Below are 23,261 nucleotides of genomic sequence, written 5' to 3' on the forward strand. Positions count from 1 at the left end.
CCCCCAGAAGAGAAAGGCACCCCTCAGTCACACATGGAGAATAGAAGGGCCATGGCAAGCTATACAAATTGATTATACTCGGCCCTTCCCCACCACATCCAGTGGGAATAAGTACTGCTTCGTTGTCAACAATTTCTCCAAATGGGTGGAGGCCTTCCGGTGCAAAGCGGCGACAGCCCACGGCACGGCCAAAATTCTAGTAAAAGGAGGTTTTCACACATTGGGGAATTCCAAGGATAGTGGAATCTGACCACGGGAGCCATTTTACGGGGCAAGTAATGCCCAACACACTTAAACTCCTGGGCATACAGGGTAAATGGCATGTGGCATACAATCCCCAGTCTTCAGGGATTGTGGAGCAAATGAATAGGACTTTGAAGGAAAAGCTCCATAAGGAGATAAATCCTAAACAATGGGATATTAGACTCCCATTGTTACTCACAGCTGTTCGGGCAACCCCATTGCAGACGACTGGCTATTCACCACACACGTTAATGACCGATAGACCAATGCGTACACCTGCTCACCTCCTGGTCCCACAACTGACAGAAAGGGAGAGGTAGAGAGGGACAGGTTTGTCCAAAATCTCCAGCATCTACAGGAAGTCATGTTGCAGGCGGGCAATAACATCGGAAAAACTCACCGGCAAAATAAACTCTTGCTAGAATCCCATAAACCCCAAGAATGGGATATAGGGGACCAGGTAATAGTCTGTAACTATGCCCGAGTGAGCCTCTGTACCGTGCCCGTATAATATCGTAGACAAAGCCAGCCCCATGATATACGCAGTACAGCTCCCTAAAAGGGTTAAGTGGTTCCACATTAATCAATGTAAGAGGTAACTGAGTGACAATCCACCACAACCAAAGGCCCCAATCTGCCTGATGGAGGCAGACACACCTTACATTCCTCCATGGATATGGGAAGAGGATGGGGGAGCTCACACACCAGACCCAGACCCAATAGCCCTCCAAGGGACCCCCACAGGGTATGGGGCAAATAAACGAAAAAGGAGAGAGCCACTTCGGTTTTCACCTAATTAACTCACAAACCTCCTGAGGAATGAGCCAATCGGGAGTTACCAGTTTGTTCGCTTTTAGGTTGCTATGACGACTCCGAAGATTGGGATGTCCTGCAGAATCGTAATGCCAATGCTGGGATTTGTACTTATGGGCCTCCTGAGGTCCAGAGTAATCATTGCTCTCCAAACAACAGGTAAAAATGATGAATGCAACGCAAATAGCACCCAATGCAACCACAGACAAGTCCGTTTAAATACACAGAGCCACTATCGATGTGCCTACTGTGGGATGGATGCAAGGCACGTGAAACATGTTTGTTTCATGCGATGATTGTGTTTACATTCCGGTTGATAACGGTACATTAGGGATACTGAATATCACAAAAGGGTCAGGTGTGAAACTATGGTGTGTATGTTCGGCTACATCTGAGGAGCTGGACAGTGTCAGAAATTGTACAGCTGACAGACCACCCGGCAGACCCCCAGGGAAAGGAACCCAGTGGGCCGGGGGCGTGGAGAACGACGTCAGGGAAAACTGGCCTTCTTGGACTTCGGCCGACAGCGTCAAGTGGTCAGCCACCGCATTCACACATAACGGCACCATATGGTGCATTGGTGTAGGGAAATCTAGGGATCATCTTTTGAGAATGTTAAAATAGTGTTAAAATAGTAGTGGTACCTGGGAAAAAGACTCATTTTGACACCAATCATACAGGCCAGGTATTTGGCAAGGACCTAGTCATGGCTGGTGGTACGCCACGCACACCAGATCTTGATCAATAATGTCATATGGGAGAACGTTCCTGTGGTTTTTGAGATCTCGGCTCTAAACATTCCGAACAGTTATGTGAGCAGAGGTACCCATGACTATTCCAGACGCTGTTGGACCAAACAATTGAGAGCTTTTATAAACGCACTGCAGGAAGAGAGCGGGGAGATTAGAGGCCACCAGGAGAGGAAAAATGGGTAGAGGTGCCTGAACAGGAGAGACAGAATAGCTCCAGCAAGGAGAATGTAACTATCGTAGAGGGGTACGCGTAGAGAGATCTTATGGAATGGATGGGGATAGGAGGAGCCCTGGGAACTGCAGCTATGAATTTTTGGGACATAGAAGATTTTTGGGAGGAGCATAAGGCCATGCTCTAAGCGTTGCACAGCTTGCTGAAAGATATGAATGAGGAACAAAAACAGCCACTAAATGAGCACACCATAACCCTCCAGTCAATTATTGAGGTCGTAACGGCACTCGGGAAAACTCAGGAAAAGGTTAACGACATTATTTCGGAAAATGAGGAATCTGATAGTCAAGCTGCAAAGGCGGTCGCGTGCATGGTGTACGGGAATTTCCTCCTGACACAAGTACAGGAGGGACCTCAAGACCCAGAAAAGGGGAGGATCCCCTTCTGGGTGTCTTTTTTTTTTGTTCCCTTCTGGGTGTCTGATGACCAACTCCGCGGGTGGGTCTCTCCAACATACCCTGGAATTGACTCCCCTCCTCAGTCTAAGACCCATAGATAGCCCTCCGGTTGCCCAAACTGGAGAAGTCACAGGAATGGGAACTATTTACGGTGTCCACGGTGGGAGTATTAGAGGGCAAGGTACATTCGGAGCACGTTAACTGGCCCTAACCTTGATAAGGAGAGGCGTAACTTGGAAGGCACCTAACATTAAATGTTACCACCCGGTTGGCGGAGCACTGGTTTGCTCCTGTGATGAAACCGAACCAGGGGATCCGTGATGCGGATTCACCTTAAACGAGGATGATTCCCCAGTCTGCTCCACAAGTGTTAAAAAATGGGGCTACCCGAATCATAGGGTGGTATATGACCCAATGGTAGGATCTGTGGAGTAACCAATTGAAAAACGTATAAAATGGATTAAAGACATGCGCGTCCACAACCTCTAACTTCTGCTTCCACCCCACTGAGAAAACCACAATTGGGGAGGATCGGTACTAACCGACGCACCAACACAATTCCACCACCCTCCGAGTAAAAATCAAAGGAATCGCTGCAGCCGTTGAAGCAGCAAACGCCTTCGGGCACCCAATTCCTCCACTTTTTCTAAATCTGAAGCAAATCTTACAACACATCGCGACCTCCCAGAAACATCTGGTAACCATGCAACAGAGGGTTAAGGAAAGAGCTAGTCAGATAGATGAGGAACTAGGAGGGGAACCCTGGTATGAGACAACATATACCCTGTCCCAAAATCCCTGGCTATATCTAACATCAGTGATATTATTTGTACAGTCTTTTTTGTCCTTATAATGCTTATGCATTGCTGTTACGTTTGGTGCCTGGTGAGGAGCCTGCGGGGTAGCCAGAGCCAGATGGAAATGGTGCAACTACTATACTCTGCAAGAGAAAATAAATTGTCATGTGAAAGGGGAACTTTATTTGTGCTACCAAGTTGCCAACAAACATGCCTTCTCTGACTTTCAGTCAGTAAAGGCATGTGAGGAGGGACATGTAATATGGCTACTTTGACGGATTGACACATAGAACAGCCACTACATTAAATTGGGAAGCTATTGCTAGGCTGACTGTTAATGAGAAGGCGGGTCATGAGGCCCACTGACTAAACTGATCACGTGAGATTAGCACACAATTGATCATCATGTTGCAGCCATGATAATTCAAGACATAAATATGAGGGTAGAGAGAGATCTGGGCACTGCAGTCAAGAACGAATCCTTGGTTTGGTCACCAAGTTGAGGCACCCAGGGCAAGGTAAGCCTGACCAGCACTCGAGTCTGGGGAGCATAGAACGGGAACCCTTATGGTATTTAATCTGTGTATGATGTGCTAAATTGTATTTATCTAATTTGAGTTAGACAAATAAAAGTGTTGGATTAACAGTTAACATTGTGTTTATGTGTCTGTAATTCCCAGAGTCACGAACATTGTAACATAGGGTAAAGGCACGTTTCTTTTTGCCTACAGAGGTTAGCACTAATAATGCCCCATGCATTAAGTATCGGATCTGAGTGGCTCCATACCTTTAAAGGACAGCCATCAATTTAAAAAGTGCACTATGTGACCAAGTGGTGCTCAGAACTTCCTTCAAAAAGCCAATATTGGTTTCGACCCCTCAGTCATAAGTGGCACAGTAAAGATAAAGAAGTTTTGATTTTTTTTTTCAAAAACTGGGCCTCAGTCTCTGGTACTTACAAGTTAAAACTATTACAATAAGAATTTAACTTTAATATATTTGGAAGACAGCAGACTTCTTGCAAAACAGTACTGTAAATAAAACACAGGTCATATTTAACCAGGACAAAATATTTCATAATTTAAAACTGAGCCAAAAATCCAAAGTTCCTATAGTTCAGTTCTCTGCTTCCTTCCACGTGTGTGTTAACTCTGTTCAATTTTTAGTTGCTCCCTGAACGGCTCAGAACATTTATCCAGTAGAAGCGTCACACAGAGCATAACAGGTTCACTATTCAATCATTGGTCCGCGCTGAGTTTGCTTCTCATAGCCAAATGGTTCAGCCACTACTATTGACCTCAGGGAGGTGACAAACAGCCAGCTTCTGGTCATTATCTGGTTACCTCTGTTGGAACAACATGTGGATGTTGGATGAAAACCAATGTATGATCCTCCCCATGGTTGACCAGACTGACAATACTCAATGTCAGTTGTCACGCATGAAAAATGGCATTTTGGACAAAGTATCAGTTGTCATCCGATGCCTGCGGAATGTACACCAGCAAGAAGTCAAATTTCAGGAAAGAAAAGGGGGTGTTTATATAGTGTCTCATCACATCTCGCAAATGTGTCATGTAGGCAAACACAGGAGCCATTCCACACAGCACAACTGTACAAACAGCGATAACTAGAAAATTTGTTTTTTGGTGGTGTGGATTGAAGGAGGAATGGTATCCATGACACTGGAAGACTCCCCACTCTTCATTAAATAGCACTTAGGGACTTTTAAATGTCCACCTGAATAGGCTAACACACTTCAGTTTAACATCTCATCTCAAGGATGCTTATTACAATAGTGCAGTATGTATTGTGTGTTTTTGGCTGTTTCTTTTATCTTCTACATATATTACATGTAATCACAGACCAAGTTCAAGAAGTTATTGGTGCTCAAACTTGATTTAATTAGGACTACTCTATCCATTAGGTGATTGGTCTGCAGGGTTATCTGAAGCCAAATAGGAAGAATCGCAATCACCAGTGACTGTTCAGGGCCGATCAATGAGTCAGGCTGGCTGGTCAACCATCAACAGTGCCTTCACCAGACTGGCTGCAGATGTCACAGATCTTTTCATCTGCCAGCCCTAGCAGCTATTTGCCCATCTTCACTCTTCCATTCAGGTCTTCCCATACACAATCCCCAAAATTGTTTCAGTTCTGGCCTTGCACGCAAACACGATGACATGTATTTGCAAGTAAGACTTATGCATCTTAATTTACTTATTTTAACTGTTTAGTCAAAGCAAGTTGTCAAGTAGAAGCCATCTGTGCATCCACAATAAGGGAACACAGGAAGGCAGGTCAGCCAGACTGCTCTTCTTTATCTTCAAGCAGCTAGTTACAAACCAGTATTGGAGCAGTTCACCAGGCCACCAACTTAGGATGATCAACAACTTGTATTTGCATAGCACCTTTATGTAAAGAAACATCCAAAGGCGCTTCACAAATAGGCATAAGGAAAACAGATGCGGAATCAGGAAGGGAGACAGTAGGAGAGCTGACTGAAAGTTTGGCCAGAGATGGGTCTTAAAGAGGTTTTTAAAAGACAGATGTATTTTAGGAAGGAGCTCCAAAGAGTAACCCAGACTGAGGCAGCTGAAAGCTCTATTACCAATTGTGGGGTGAAAGGAAACGGGGATGCACACAAGGCCAGGAGTCAAAGGAACATAGCTTTCAAAAGTTAAATGGGAAAAGGGAATGGGGAGGGGGGGAAATAATTTACAGTGGGAAGGGATGACCAATAAGTGAAAAGGAACAGAACAAATGTCCAGGAACATGTCCATAACCATATTTATCTCCATTTCCAAGATCCGTGATTAAAACTCACTTGTAACCATGAGTTATCCAGTCATTCTGACTCATGTTGCCTAAGTTTATTGTACCTCATTGCAGAGCGAGTCTTCATGAAATAGTTCCGTTAAAAAGAATTACGTATATACAAAAAGTTTAAATTCCAATATAACCTCAGTATAAAAACAAATGTTAAAATCTCAACTGTAGTCCTGATTTTTCCCGTCTCCCACCAACAACTTTAGCTCCCACACGAACACATTTTTCCAATACTGAACATAAAGCAAAAAATCTTAAAGATTAGTTCCATATCAGACAAGGACAAATCATTGCTAACTGGAGTTTTGTTTCCAAAATAAAAAGATCTCTGGCCCAGGTATTTTGATGCAAACCACATTTTTTCCCAACAAAGAATTATCATAGTCTGATCATTTAAAAATATTAGAAGCAAAGAGTCTTTGTTACTATAATATGTTTTATCTATAAAACAAAATCACTGGAGTAATCATATGCTCAATGTGTGCATACATATTTTGACTCAAGTTTTATTGGTACAGGTTACAATGTCCCACTCACATCATTTCAAAAAAGCAGTACCTTACTTACTTTCTGTACATTTGCCAAAAATAACCTATTAAAAGATATATTGCTGAATATTCTTCACCTGAAATAAGGGCTTGATCTAAAAAGAGTTTGAATGTGGGTTTGAATATTCCACTGTGATCTGCTCTAGTCTTGAAAATAAAACTTCTAATATTGTGGCAGAAATCAGATGTGTGTGTATATACACATACAAACCCAATCCCGCAATCTTTCCTCCTTCAACCAGAAACAATTTTTAACAAGTTTAAAAAGTAAAAGCAATTACTCATCAAAAAATTGGAGCACTCTAATTCCACTGAATTTTTTAATTAACTTAATAATGTGGAACCCTGGCAGCAATATAAGCTGATGTCCACGAAACATGATTTTTTTTTTATAATTGAGACATAATCAGTCACAATTATTATTAGCTTTTAAAGTTTCTATCTGCAACTTAGGAATGGAACTAAGAACAGTTTAGTGAAGTAAGTGTAAGTGTGTTGCTACAAGTGTAAATTGACAATAGAAATATCTTTATAACATTAAACTGACAAAGTAAATAACTGTAGATCTGACACACGGAACACTTCACTACTATGGCCTTACTTACAAGAACAAGTTACTAGTTGTACAAAAATAAAAACATTTTAGTTGCTTTGCTAATCAGTTTCAAAACCCACGGCAATACTCTTTCAACATGCTGTGTTAATCAGAAACAAATTAAATTTGGTTCGGTTGCAAAAGTTCAATTTAAAGAACTTATTTATGAGCAGCATATAAATTATGCCGTGCATAATACTGCTGAAGTACAGCAGCAATGATTCTAAATGAATTACAACTGTAATGTTTTCCACCAACACCTCCTGTGGTCATTCTTTCCTTCATCTTATTTGTTCCTAACTTTTTTCTAACTACAGGATTTACAGCATTCTGTTATGGTAACTCTGGGCCACTCTCCACAACACACCCAATCCAAAAGTTATTACAGTAACACTTAAATAATGCATTTTACATGAAATTGTGTTTTTTAACTTATCACAAAAATATCTTGCACTCTTAGTTAAAAACTTCCCTTGGCACCAAAGATTGTAGCAATCACCATTAAGTTTGGCAACATGGATTTGACTGTAAAGAGAAAAACTACAATACTTAACTCAATTAACAGAAAATTGGTTTCCACAGAATCGTCACAGCTAAATTGTACGATAAATTGCATACATTTTATGTAAAATGCCTGCTACATTTTTCTTCCAACCACTGTACTTTCAAGTTCATGGACCGTGTCAAAAAGGTCGTTCTCATTTACCTCTATACTTAAATGAACTGCAGTCATTAACACTATCAATATTACCATAAACTGCGAAATAATAAAATTCCACTGCTCAAAACAATATTCAGTATACATTGGAAGGCAGAATGTTCTGCAAAAGCTTTAGTATTTCACGTACAATACTAAATGGGTTATTAAATACGGCGAGACAATCATTACAGAACTTGCACCTTTCCATCACCCATGATTTTTTGCAAGATAAAGCATCTCCCGCGTACTATCACGACGTTTTAGCGGTTAACGTAACAGAGCACGGTCTATAAATACTAGTCTGTTTAGATGTTTACAAATATTACGCGTACGTTTGAAGTGTAATCTGTTCAATCTGACATTATATGGGATTTCAAAGAAAAATGTTGATTTCAGCAAATCTTACCTGCTCTCTCGATATGCAAGGCAAAGACGTCCTCCTGGGCATTTTGCAGCCACCATAATAGCTGGCCGATGTTTCTCCCAAAGACACACAACTCGACCTCCTGCGGGGTTTGATCACTGTGATTTTTTCCTCTGTGGTTATCCTGCGACGGGCTTCTCTAGGAAACAAGTAATCAAAATACACAGCAATGATAGCTCCTACCATCCCGACCCCACAAGCCAAGAGGGATCTCAGAGCTGCTGGGAGGGCGATCAAACTGGTGATGGAAGCCAACCTCACAACACCGGCAAACAGCAAAATCAGGACGCTCTGTTTCACTTTCAAACTGGAGAGTAATGTCAGGAATCCCACACAACCCAGCACCAGAGCCGGGGCCAGCAACCTGCAAAGAAACAGCTGGTCCTCACCGAACAAAACTTGCACCACCAAGAAATCTCCGAGGTAGCAACATGGTGGCAATGACAGGAGCCAAGCCGTGCTGCTTGCCCTTTTACTCTTCCTCAGATAAAATGTCAACCAAAAGAAGGCACAGCATATGCTAAAGAGAGGACTGAGGGATTGGAACACGATCGCCCACGTCGACTGGAAAGTCTGCAGCAAGGATGAAAGAAACTCCTCGTCCAGGTCCAGGCATCTTCTGGCCACGATGGATAGCACGAGTATTGCAAATGCACCGCAGCCGCCCCCGAGGTAAAAGGCTGGAAGTTTCGGACGCGCCAAGCCGAGCCTCTCCAAGTTACACCACCTGCAGATGGAAAACCCGCGGTCCTGTTTCAGAGGAGTGACGCAGCTCCTCACATAGCCGTTCCGACTGCTCTCCTCCTGGCACTTGGCGTTGTGCGCCGCCGAATCCCCCTCGTCCCTCATCGCCATGTTGAAGTTTTTTTTTTCCCTTTCCCGTCCTTTTTTCGTGTGCTGTTACGCACACGCTTGGGTATCTTTCGCCTACCCCACCACCACCCCAACCCCCTCCCCCGCCCGCCCGCCCGCCCCAAGTCACTCGCTTACTCCACAAGGGCGAAGGAGAAATCGAGCATTTTGAGCGAAGGATGAGAGGAAAAACACAGCACACATACTGCACTCTCACACAGAAACACACACAACAACAGCAGCCGCCGCCACCACACACATAAACACATTGAACCCGAAGCTCACTGTCGCCTCCCTCCCTCCGGCTCCGCGAAGCCGCTGTTGCTACAGCACCACACGAGCCCTCGTTCCCTGACTGCCGCTCAACGCGCACACACGCACGCGCGCGTCAACGGCGCGCGCTCTCTCTCTCTCTCTCTCTCTCGCCCCCCTCCCCGGCCGCGCCAACCGCCTCCCGCCTCGCGCTCAACGGAATGGAACCCTGGAGCGGCGCCGCGCGCCGAATGCGCGCTCTCGCGTGCCCCAATGCCTCGATCGTCGACGGCGCCAGTCGGTTGTCCGCCGTCTGCAGGCGCGAAAGAAAGTCTGCGGGTTCTCGCAGATTATTTTTTTTTGTTGCGTTTTTTGAGATGTGAATTTTTTTTTTTAACTGTGAAATGTTGCACACTTTTAAATAAAATCCGCCGCGTGCCGATAGCCGATATTTTCATCCTGAGCCTCACTTTTGTCTGACATTTCAAGATGCGAACCGCCTTTGAATTTCCACTGGAGAGTTATAAATGTAAAAGATGCATATGTTTTATTGCTCACTTGAATCACAACAAAATAGACTTCAAAGAAAGCCACTCCGTTTTTAAGAGTAAAAGAACTAACTTCTATTTATATAGCGCCTTTCACGTCCTGATGAGTCGCAGCCAATGGAGCATTTTTGAAATGTCGTCACTGGGCAACAGCCAATTTGCCTCCAAGGTCCACAAACAGCAATTAGATGCATGACATGGTAATCTGTTTTGGTCGTGTTTTTTTTTGTTTAGGCCCCCTTTTTTCAGTGAGGTTCGTCTATTTTTTTGTGTGTTTTAGGCCCCCTTTTATAAGAAGTGGGGGGGTTAGGGGTTTCTGTAGTGTTGGCCAGGACACTGGGAATAGTGCCATGGGCTCTTTTACGTGCACTTGCGAGAGCAGATGGACCTCCGTTTAATCCACAAGATCGCACCTCGGACAGTGCAGCACTCCCTCAGAACTGCACAAAAGAGTCAGCCTGGGTTGTGTGCTCAAGTTTTAAGAATGTGCAAAAGTAAAAGTAACAACTCACTCCGAGCGGTTGATTTTCAACCACACTGTTTAATATTTTCTTTGTTTTCAGAAAGTTGCAAAGGGAGATCAATTTAAATCTCTGCAGTGTAATAAGGTACGGTGGAGGGCAAGTGCACTGTGGTTCCCAGAAAAATGCCCTAATGAGGATGCTGCCGCTGAGAGTGAAATACATTATATCAGGAGAAATTCAGAAGAATGTTTAAGTGAATGCACCAGATCCTAGCTTAGATTTCGATAATTTTAAATTGGTACCGCTATTTCTATAATACTGTTTTTTAAAATTAAAACAACACTTATCCAGCACATGTATGATAACAGCAAAAAAAAGTTAAATGCTGCAATAAGAAAACTAAGTGAAAGACAATAATTTTAAAAAAACTAAAACGCTTTTGTCGTTTTCGATTGCAGGGTTGAGAAATATTGTGTTTGCAAGAAACTACCAGTCACTTGCGTAGACTCATCATTAGGGCCCTCTGAATCACAGTGTAAAATGTGGAAATGCTGCAAGCCGCTCTGACGATTGGTTACAGTATAATTGTCAAGCTGCCAGTAAACGTTCATGTGTAAAATATATTTATTGTAAGCTTTCTGCAGCCTTGTCTTGTTAATCCAGTAAATCAGTCCAAAAAGTCCCACAATTGTAGACACTGTACTTTAATATAAGTCATTGTTTCCATTGTAATGAAACATATACAATGTTCATTTTACAAATGTACCAATCCTTTTTAATCCAGGTCAATTTTAAATTACAACTAGAGAATAAGAGGTGCTTGTCCTTCAAGCCTCTTTAAAATACAAGTTACTGAACTATGAAGCGGTTCTTCTATGAGAATATTTATTTGATTCCAACTTGTGTATCGCAACGAAATATCATCTTTGCTATTTGTATTTTTTTATGTTTTGCGACGATATATTCTTTAAAATAACTTGTGTTGCCTTTTGTGCAGTTATAAGGAGTTTGGTATCGTGTGTTTCGAGCATAATAAAAGGTAAAATAAGTGCGCCAAACTGCAAAAGATTACCATTCAAAGTGTGCAGAAGGTAATCACAAATTTGTCATCCACTGAACTACGTATTCAATATGTGTTAAAATCAACTTGGTGCAGTTTTTAAAAACGACCCTGCAATTGTTCCACATTTACAGCAGTACTTTATCTGGACTTTAACTTTAACGGTTTCAGCAAAACAGTACTAGCTTGTCAATTGTTGAGGCATACATTTAATCTATAAATCATGTTTCGTCGCCTTACTGTCTGGTATATGCATTTAAAGTTCACGTACATTTCAGACCTTATTTTGTCTGACTTTAAATCGTTTCTAACTTTAGGTGTCTATTAACCTACTAAAGATGTTAGGAAAAGGTTCCCTTGTCTCCAGTTTCCTGTGATTTTATGGTAAATACTGTAAAAATGGCCTGGTTTCACAAGCACTGGCCTTAACAACTTGCATTCATATGGTGCTCCTTATCTGCTGGAACACGCTCCGAATACTTTACAGTGAAGACAAAAGAGATACGAACATACGAATTAAGAGCAGGAGGAGGCCATTCGGCCCCTCGAGCCTGCTGTGCCATTTGATAAGATCAAGCTGATCTGATTGTGATCTCAACCCTACTTTCCCGTCTACCTACTATAACTTTTGACTCCCTTTAAATCAGGATTCTATCTAACCCAGTCTTTAAAATATTCAATGACCCTGCCTCCACAGCTCTCTGGGGAAGGGAGTTCCACAGCCTCACCACCCTCTGAGAGAAAAAAATTCTCCTCATCTCTGTCTTAAATGGAAGACCCCTTATTTTGTGGGGTCTTCCTAGTTCTAGTCTCTCCCACAAGGGACTCATCCTTTCAGCATCTACCCCTTCCAGTCCCCTCAGGATCTTATATGTTTCAAAAAGATCACCTCTCATTCTTCTAAACTCCTGTGTATACAGGCCCAACTTGTCCAACCTTTCCTCATAAGATAACCCCCTCATTCCAGGAATCAGTCGAGTGAACCTTCTCTGAACCGCCTCCAAAGCAATTATATCTTTTCTTAAATAAGTAGACCAAAACTGCACACAGTATTCTAGATGTGGTCTCACCAATGCCCAGTATAACTGTAGCAAAAGATCTCTACTTTTATATTCCATTCCCCTTGCAATAAATTACAACATTCCATTTGCCTTCCTAATCACTTGCTGCACCTGCATACTAACTTTTTGTGATTTATGTACGAGGACACCCAGATCCCTCTGTACCTCAGAGCTCTGCAATCTCAAGAAATTTAGCAGCCATACATTCAGTCCCTTCATCCAAGTCATTGATATGGATTGTAAATAGTTGAGGCCCAATTACTGATCCCTGTGGCACTCCACTCGTTACATCTTGCCAACCTGAAAATGACCCATTTATGCCTACTCTCTGTTTCCTGTTAGCTAACCAGTCCTTTATCCATGTTAATATGTTACCTCCTGCACCATGAGCTCTTATTTTGTGTAGTAGCCTTTGATGTGGCACCTTGTCAAAAGCCTTCTGGAAATCCAAGGACACCAAATCCACATCCCTTTATTCATGTTGCTTGTTACTTCCTCAAAGAACTCTAATAAATTAGTCAAACACGATTTCCCTTTCACAAAGTCGTCTTGACGCTGCCTGATTGCATTGAGATTTTCTAAGTGCCCTGCTATAACCTCTTCAATAATAGATTCTAGCATTTTCCCTGTGCCAGATGTTAAGCTAACTGGCCTGTAGTTTCCTGATTTCTGTCTCCCTCCTTTCTTGAATAGAGGAGTTACATTCACTATTTTCCAAACTGATGGGACCCTTCCAGAATCTAGGGAATTTTGGAAAATTAATACCAATGCATCTACTATCTCTGCAGCCACTTCTTTTAAGACCCTGGGATGAAGTCCTCGATACAGAATGGGAACAAGAATGGAGAGGTGAGGATGGAGAACTGAAGGAATGGTCAAGAAGAGGATTTTGGAGAGGTTTTTGAAATCATCTATATCAATTGTTTAATGAATTCCAGAAGGCTGAACGAGCAGCTGCTAACTGTTCAGCTGAGGGGGCAAAAGTGAAGTGGTGGTTGGTGCCAGGATGCAAAGCAGGATAAGGTCACTAAGCTGGGGTGGAGTGAATCCATGGATATGAAAACAAGAAGGAAAATTTTGAAATCGACAAGCTAGGATGCAGGGGAGCCAATGGAGCTTGGAGAAGATGGAATGATGGCGCTGTGGACGAGGATGTGGACTGCAGCGTTTTGGATAAGTTGTGGAGGGTTGATGGGGAGATGCCAGAAAGGCATTGGAGAAGTCAAGCCTTGAAATGATGGAGGTATGGACTAAGTATTCAATGTAACGTAGTTTCACAAATCAAATGTACTACATGATCTAAAATAGGATATTTAAAACTTATGAAAGAAATTTTACAGGTATATTTCCTCAAAGTGGTATAAGATACATATGTACCGATTTGGTTTCATGTCTTTTATAATATAATTAACACTCTCAGCAATGTGGTATTCTTTCATACATGAAGCACCACACATATTAACAGTACACCTAAAAACTGGAATGAAAATTCTGGATGAAAGGAAATCTTTTGCAAGTTTCTTTTTAAGCCTTTCAAACCTTAAATATGCAGTACATAAACCAGGAAGAATTGTTACTCTGCATTAACACGTTTTAAACTCTGGTGTTTCATCATTGTCAAATGTAAATGCATATTTTGTAAAATTATATGCATCTATAAAATTATATTATACGTCTGTACAACACTAATGGTTGGAACATATTTGCCCTCAAACAATTATTTTGAGCAACCAAATGTTATCAATGCTCAAAAAATATATCACTAACTTGAGCAGAAGATAATATGTACAGTACTTGAGAACTGGTACTCAAATTTTTAAAAATTGTGCTTGAGTTGGATGATGGGGCGAATCTCTGATATTCAGTAGCAACACAATTTTTGGCTTTTAATATTCTCACTAAACATAACTGAAGGGATGCCACTGACGTCAACGAAGTCAACATCTCAGAAATATAATCTTCATGCTGCGACGAAGCTTTTTGACGTGCATTGTGTAAAAGAAATGATGCTTTCGTGTTGCGGCTTTTTTTTTAAAAGGAGGGAACCAATTTTTTTTTAAAAGGTACAGGAATTGTCCACTCTTCCCAATGTTGTAATGAATGTGCAGCACAAGTGTTTATGAACGGTCTGGCGCCACCACGAGGACCACAGAGCTGCTCACTGAGAAATTGTTTGGAAAGTCAAACCCAGACTTTGCATAGCAAGTTTTTATAACAACATTTTGACCAGCTGATTTCTTCGCATTATATTCACCTCATGGAGTTTTTCTCCAGGTTTAACCAGGCTGGATTATTTTTTTCATTTCTTAGTTACTATGCGGCCGGTTCTTGCTTAAACGAAACCACATTACTTTCCGAACTGCCACTATAAGAGACCATTACATTATATTATATATTTCCCCCACATTTGCCTTATGTGAACATCTCAATCTTTAGGTCAGTGAAGAAGTGTTATTCATTCGTTTCTCGCCCGATCTTTCTCAAGTTGGATGGATATCTTACAAAGAGATCCGAGTGGTGTTTCTCCTTATTACCCAAACAGTTCATGCTAAATTAAGCCAAGTGATAGTAGCTGTTTTGCTGATCTTGAAGACTGAAGTGACGAACGTTTGGTCACTCTGTCCCTATGTCTATGTGTTTTGAGCACAATTTTACCTAAAACGTCTGTTATCAATTACTGTTATTAAATTGGCAGGATGTCAATTCCGACCCAGTCTTTCCAAATTTCCGTTGATGACCTCAGGAGACCGTCACGTAAACGTGTTCAAGGCTACCACTTTTATTTGCTGAACGCCGCGCTGTTTAACATTACCAGTCTGGCTAAAGATTATTGAATGCCAAATTTGCTTCCATCTCGTAGGAATTGTTTTGTGTCTGGTTGAACTCATTTAAATGCAAATTTCCACACTTGATTTGGACGCAATGGGGTAACTGACATTGCAATGGAATGCTTTTATATCACCTGCAATTGGCCCAGAGACACTAAAGTATACTTATTGTTAGGTTTCACAAGTTTGAGATGGCAATACCAGATGATTAAGGGAGAAAAAAACTTGCAAGTGATACATTTCTTGCTTTTATAATTTCTTTTTTTCCATCATATATTAATAACAGTGAGTGGTCCCAACATTTTAATGGTACTGTGCCTGTAGGTGGTGCAGTGAGTGTAACATTATGTGACTCAGTTCGTACAGTGGGGCTGAACTAGCATTATGTGACAGTCCCACCACCAGTTGGTTGCAAATAGCGCGCAGTCTGGAGATTTTAAGAGAGCTTTCACTGGATCCAGCATTTCCCTATCCTGATGATAATTTTAAAATCTCTGCCCACAAAATTAAATCCTCCATTGACACCTGCCTACTTCCACCTCCATAATATCACACATCTCCGCCCCTGCCTCAGCCTATCTGCTGCTGAAACTCTCATCTATACTTTTGATACCACCAGACTCGACTATTCCAATGCTCACCTGGCCAGCCTTCCATCATCCACCTGCCATAAACTTGAGCTCATCCAAAACTCTGCTGCCCGTATCCTAACTCTCATCAAGCTCCATTCACCCATCACCCCTGTGCTCACTGACCTACATTGGCTCCCAGTCCACCAATGCTTCAAATTTAACATTTTTATCCTTGTTTTCAAATCCCTCCAAGGCCTCGTCCTACCCTATCTCTGTAGCCTCTTCCAGCCCTACAACTCAAGAACTCTGCGTTCCTCAACTCTGGTCTCTTGGTATCCCCCACTTCCTTCGCTCCACCATTGGCAGCTGTCCAGGCCCTAAGCTGTGGAATTCCTTCCCTAAACCTTTCTGACTTTCTCTCTCCTCCTTTAAGATGCTCCTTAAAACCTAACTCTTTGAACAAGCTTTTGATCACCTATCCTTATGTCTCCTTCTTTGGCTTGGTGTCAATTTTTGTCAGATTACACTCCTGTGAAGTGCCTTGGGACATTTTACCGCGTTAAAAGTGGTATATAAATGCAAGTTGTTGCAGAGTATTTTTGTGGCGGAAACTGTAGCTATCTTTTTTTTGACTAATTTCAATGCCTTTGATTGTTGCAGCAGAGTTCCTAATCCTGTGCAGACTTTTCCACAGATTTATTTTATTCCTCTCTTTCACCCTAATATGAGGAATACAAGTCAGTGAAGTACAGAGTTCCCAATCCTATGTAGACTGTTCCTCTTATTTTTTGTTGATTGTGTTATTGATATTCTTACTAATAAGTTCTTTTTTCTTAAAAACCTGTATTTCCTGAAAAATAATGTTGATTTTGTTTTGGGGGATGGGGCTGGTAAAATGATTCAGTCTTTTTCATCTCCACAATTCTAATTTCGTTTCCCTATCTCAACAAACTATGGAAATATTTTAAACCACAGAATTATATGACCATTTTGATTATTTATTTTTTGTTGTTGAATTGCTTACATATCTGTCTCTGTTCTGTTTTGAACAGTCCTTTCTCTTTTTCCTATGGTGCAAAAAATATGTATTTACAGTTAACACAGTCTTCTCAGAGGCCTCAGGCTCGTTGCTGGTTACTCTTGCACTTGTTATTCATTTAATTTATCTACTACTTTTGCTTCCTTTCAAACCAGTAATGGTTTAATTCTCCAAAAGTAGGGGTTTGTTCTTTAATTCTCAATTATTTTTTTACTGTAATTCAAAATTCTTAAATTCAATGCCGCAACAAGTAGCGATTTTTTCAATTGCGCAAGGATTTACTTGTTATTGAATTTCTTATATATTCAGGTCAATGCAAATAAAACCTGTTCTGAGCAGATTTCTTTTCAAAGTCTACTCATAATAAACACCATCTGTTATGGCATAGAGCTCTCAGCTTTTCCTCAGACATGTTGATGTGGTTTTGATGTTGACTTGTTGTTTCTGATGTTGATTTATTTGTCTCTTTCACCCTAATAGAGGGCTGTTTCTCTCCTGTGAATGGAAGTTCTCACAGCACAGAGTTGACAGTCATATTTGATAGTTTTGAACTCTTTTAGTGTTTTAAAGAATTCTGTTGCTTGCTTGAAAGATTTTGTTTTGAAATTTGCATCCTCGTTCTCCTCAGGGTCAAATGCAAAGTTTAACAGCTGTGTCTCTAAGCAGCCAGCATATCTATTTTAAAATGGCATTGGCCCTGAATTTCCACAGAGTTCTCGTGTAACATCGGTGGAGGATCAACGGAAACCCTGGAGAAATGGCGTATATGGCCATTTTTAAGCCTACAGGACAATCCTTGCAGAAATACTAAATAATCGTGTCAGTGTTTCCTGTTTTAATGCAATTATGAATTTCCGTGTGATGTCTTGTAACTCAGGCCATCACACGACTTGCCAGGTAATGACCTCACTGGTGAGGATGACCTTATAATTGATTGAGCCATGCATTTGGGGGTTGATTTTTAAATTGCTTTTAAAATTGTTTTTCAGAAAGTCAATCATAAGTAATAGAGATGTGAGGGTAGGTTTTCTAAATCTGTGCTCTCGGTGGAAAATCCAGCACGGTTCGCTGATCTCCATGTCCTGAACTCCCAAAGGTGCTCCTAGTGGGTAAAGCTCTGCACTGGAAACCTGAATTCATTAAATCCACCTCATCCAGTATCATTAAATGGGTTCAAGTCCAAAGATATGACAAATTATATGACATGATCATGGAGTACAACAGTGTGACTTATAGTCAGGCATATCAGTTTTATAATTATAACTTTTATTTTAAAGTGCATTGAAAGTTACAGGGAAAGTATTTTCACTGAATTGCTCCATATTGTCTATCCTGAATGTGTAGTAAACATTAGTGGCAAGCCTATTCAATCGATAGCTTACCAATATAAACAAGGAAGGTCCCAGATTTGATTCCTGTTCAGTGCTGAATTAACTGATCTAAGCTAGGGTGAAATTTGTTGGGCCATTCTGATTGATCTCAGCACCCACAGTACCCACTCCCTATCCTTATTCAGCAACTCCTGTTGCAAATCCACTTGTGTGTGTTATGTCCCAGCAACAATGGAGAGGAAGTTGGAGGTGATGGTGTTCCCATACACCTGCTGCCCTTGTCTTTCTATGTGGTGGAGGTCATGAGTTTAGGAGGTGCTGCCAAAGGAGCCTTGGTGAGTTGCTGCAGTGCATCATGTAGATAGAACACACTGTAGCCATGGTACGCTGGTGGTGGAGGAAGTAGATGTTTTTACCAGTGGATGGGGTGCTGATTAAATGGACTGCTTTGACCTGGATTGTGTTAAGTGTCTTGAGTGTTGTTGCAACTGCAACAGTGGATAGTATTCCATCACACTCCTGACTTGTGCCTTGTAGGTAGTGGAAAGGCTTTGTGGAGTCAGGAGGTGGGCCACTCACTGCAGAATATCCAAACTCTGACCTGCTCTAGTAGTCATGGCATTTATTTGGCTGGTCCAGTTGAGTTTCCAGTCGATGATGACTGCCAGGGTATTGATGGTGGGGGTTTCGGTAATGGTAATGCCACTGAACTTCAAGAGGAGGCAGTTATGCTCTCTTTTGTTGGCGATAGTCATTGTTTGGCACTTGTGCGGTGTGAATGTTACTTGCCACTTATCAGCCCAAACCTGGATATTGTCCAGGTTTTGTTGCATGCAGGTATGACCTGCTTCATAATCTGAGGAATTGCTAATGGAGCTGAACACTGACCTTTTATGTATCCCTCCTCCCTTTGTTCTGCCATTGACAGAGTGCCTTCAGCCGCCCAGGTCCCATTGTTTGGAATTCCCTCCCTAAACACTTCCACCTCTTCATCTCCCGCTACTCCTTTAAGCCCCTCCTTAAACCCACCTCTTTGACTAAGCTTTTGGTCATCCCTCCTAATCTGTTGTTTGGCATGATGTCTGTTTTTCGTATACATCTATGAAGTGCTTTGGGAAGATTTTTCGATGTTAAAGGTGCTACCTAAATGCAAGTTGTTGTTGAAATCGTAACAGTAATGTTGTGAGAGCACGGAAGTTGTGGGGGTTGCTGGTGTGGAGCAGTGGTGGAAAGGTGTTCTTGGGTTTTGGGGCTTGTCAAACTATTTTTGGTCACAGTAAATTTTAAAGTGACAATAACAATCATTCAGTTCTACTTCCTTTTTTATCGTACTATTTGTTATACTTATGCTAGATTGACCCTTTCTTGCTATGTTACTAACTCCAAGGTTGGATCTCCATTGCTCAGGGCTTTTAGTCATGATCAACACAAAGACTATTCCTGCTGTCTGAGATATTTTTACTAAGTGTACATAAATTCATCTGTTACTTCTCTTTATTTTCCCCATTTCTCCCTCATAAAAGAAAAACTTCTTAGTGGGTTCATGGCGTTTACTTTGCCTCTGTCCAGAGCCCCAATGAGAGTAAACAGTGAGGAGGATAGTAATAGACTTCAAGAGGACACAGACCAGGCTGGTGGAATGGGCGGACATGTCGCAGATGAAATTTAATGCAGAGAAGTGCGAAGTGATACATTGTGGCAGGAAGAACGAGGAGAGGCAATATAAACTAAATGGTACAATTCTAAAGGGGGTGAAGGAACAGAGAGACCTGGGGGTGTATGTGCACAAATCTTTGAAGGTGGCAGGACAGGTTGAGAAAGTGGTTAAAAAAGCATACGGGATCCTGGGCTTTATAAATAGAGGCATAGAATACAAAAGCAAGGAAGTTATGTTGAACCTTTCTAAAACACTGGTTCGGCTACAACTGGAGTATTGTGTCCAATTCTAGGCACTGCACTTTAGGAAGGCTAGCAAGGCCTTAGAGAGGGTGCAGAAAAGATTTACTAGAATGGTTCGAGGGATGAGGGACTTCATTTTTGTGGATAGACTGGAGAAGCTGGGGTTGTTCTTTTTAGAGCAGAGGAGGTTGAGAGGAGATTTGTTTAAAATCATGACAGGTTTAGATAAAGTAAATAAAGAGAAACTGTTCCCATTGGCGGTAGGGTCGAAAACCAGAGGACACAGATTTAAGGTGATTGGCAAAAGAACCAAAGGCGACGTGAGGAAAAACTTTTTTACGCAGCGAGTAGTTATGATCTGGAATGTGCTGCCTGAACGGATGGTGGTTGCAGGTTCAATCATGGCTTTCAAAAAGGAATTGGATAAATATTTGAAGAGAAAAAATTTGCAGGGCTACGGAGAAAGGGCGGGGGAATGGAACTAACTGGATTGCTCTTACAAAGAGCCGGCACCGGCTCGATGGGCCGAATGGCCTCCTTCTGTGCTGTAATGATTCTATGCTTCTATGATTCCTGGCTCCTTTTGTTCGAGCTCCGGCGAAATAAATAGGACCATAATTTGCTATCGCAGAGCATCTATTGGCATCTGCTGTTAGTTTGACTTTCCGTTGCACGTTTAGGTTTTTAATTTTTTTGCGTGGCAAGATGCTGAAAGTGACAGCTGATAATGTCACAGCGAGGGAAACAGGGCAAGCACTGTGTATCGCTTTAACCAATCAGATTGAAGGATTGAAGAAATTAATAGCGCAAGGACTGAGAAAGAAGTGTAAATTAGAGTGGGTGAATTCAATGTCAATCAGGTACAGAAAGAGAAATAAAAAGAGGGAAAGAAAGATTGGACTAAGAGAGAGAGAAAAGAGACAGAAAGGAAAAGTTAAAAAAAAGTTAATTTAAAGTTTTACATTTTTAAAATCTCCAACGACAATTAAAACCTTAAGGAATGAAACTCCACACTTGTAATAGCTAACTTGCAGTGACAGAGAGGTTGACTAGCAGTAATTAACACTTATCATGTCATTAATAGTGTACTTAAACAGAAATGGACTAGACTTAACTTTCCGTAACGAGTTTAGTTCGTATCTACCCTGCAAATACAGCAACTTCACGCCGTTCAATGTATTTCAATGGTGAGTCAGAAGGCGCGATACCATTTTCACGAAGCTAACAGCAGAGCGGCGCATCTTGGACAGCAACTTTTGGATATCTGCGTTTAACTGCACATCTGCTCCTCGCCTGAAGTTGCTATAGCTTTTGTGCATAAATAACGACGAGCAACATTAGCCTCACCGTTATTTTGACAGCAAATTCTGGCCCATATTCTTTGAAGAATGGGCAGCATCAAGGAGAAATGGCTGTTGTTAATGGCAGTAGCACATGCATTGACATCAGCAGATTCAGGTTTTCTGGTTGACCTTTTTCAGTGGGTTTACTTTATGATACAGCCAGGAACATCCTACATCAAAGTGTCCTCCATGACTGCTGAACAAAAATGACACTCCAGCTCTATAGCTGGAGGTAAAATTTTAGTTGGTGCTCATTCCAAATATGACAAATGTCCCTTTAACACCTGAGCAAAACTACTGCAAATCTGGAATACGTGCAACTCATAATTAAAGAGGCACTGTTTTCAGAAAATGTGGGAGAGCAGGAGACACAACAGTTGTGCATCATTTTCATCATGACAATGACAATTTTAGCTGATGCATTTTGATGTGATTTAGAGCATCGTGTTGTGCTTTTGTGAAGAAAGAAATGTTTACCAAACCCTTTCCACCAAACACAATAACCCTGGACAGTTGCTAAAATGTCTTTAAATCAATTCCAAAATAAAATGTACAGAACAATTTCTAATTCACGGCATCAATAATTTCATAGAATCATTGAATCCTACAGCACAGAAGGAGGCCATTCGGCCTGTCGTGCCTGTGCCGGCTCTTTGAAAGAGCTGTCCAATTTCGTCCCATACCCCAGCTTTTTCCCCTGTAAATTAGTCCTCTTCAAGTACATGTCCAATTGCCTTTTGAAATTTCCGATGGAATCTGCTTCCACCACCCTTCCAGGTCATGTGTTCCAGATCTTAACAACCCTCTGTGTGAAAAGAATATCTCCTCATCTCCCACTAGTTCTTTTGCCAATTATTTTAAATCTATGATCTCTGGTTACCGACCTACTTGCCCGAGAAAACAGTTTCTCCCGACTTCATCTATCAAAATCCCTCACAATTTTGAATACATGTATTAGGTCTCCCCTTAACCTTCTCTGCTCCAAGGAGAACAACCCCAGCTTCTCCAATCTCTCCACATAAGTGAAGTCCCTCATCCCTGGTTTCATTCTGGTAAACCTCTTCTCCAAGGCCTTGACATCCTTCCTAAAGTGTGGTGCCCAGAATTGTACACAATACTCCAGCTGAGGCTGAACCAGTGATTTGTAAAGGTTTAGCAAGACTTCCTTGTTTTTGTACTCAACTCCCCTATTTACAAAGCCATATGCTTTCTTAACTGCCTTATCAACTTGCCCTGCCACCTTTAAAGATTTGTGAATATACACCCCCTGGTCCCTCTGATCTTGCACCCCCCTCAAAATAATACCATTTAGATTATACTGCCTCTCCATGTTGTTCCTCCCAAAGTGGATCACTTCACACTTATCCAGAATAAATTGCATCTGCCATGCATCTGCCCATTTCACCAGTCCATCTATGTCCTCCTGAAGTCTGCTACTATCCTGCTTACTATTTACTACGTTGCCAAGTTTTGTATCATCCGCAAACTTCAAAATTGTACTCTCCATACCCAAATCCAGATCATTTATATGTAATAAGAAAAGAAATGGTCCTAATACCAACCCCTGGGGGAAACCCCACTACATACTTCTCTCCAGTTAGAAAAACATCTGTTCACCACTACTCTCCGCCTCCTATCCCGTCGCCAATTACATACCCAAGTTACCACCGTCCCTTCAATCCCA

The 23,261-nt window shown here is 41.6% G+C and overlaps 1 protein-coding gene across 7 annotated transcripts in view; it reads right to left on the reverse strand.

Annotated features, from left to right (window-relative positions):
- pde3b (phosphodiesterase 3B) overlaps positions 1 to 9,255 on the reverse strand; it is a 254,316-nt gene extending 245,061 nt beyond the window's left edge. For all 7 annotated transcript variants that reach the window (XM_067993909.1, XM_067993908.1, XM_067993907.1 and 4 more), the window contains exon 1: positions 8,311 to 9,255. In XM_067993909.1, coding sequence (XP_067850010.1) covers positions 8,311 to 9,183 — 873 coding nt within the window. In that variant the 5' untranslated portion in view covers positions 9,184 to 9,255. The remainder of the gene's footprint in view (positions 1 to 8,310) is intronic.
- Positions 9,256 to 23,261: the final 14,006 nt, after the last annotated feature.

Source organism: Heptranchias perlo, chromosome 12, assembly GCF_035084215.1.
Source record: "Heptranchias perlo isolate sHepPer1 chromosome 12, sHepPer1.hap1, whole genome shotgun sequence".
Lineage (NCBI taxonomy): Eukaryota > Metazoa > Chordata > Chondrichthyes > Hexanchiformes > Hexanchidae > Heptranchias > Heptranchias perlo.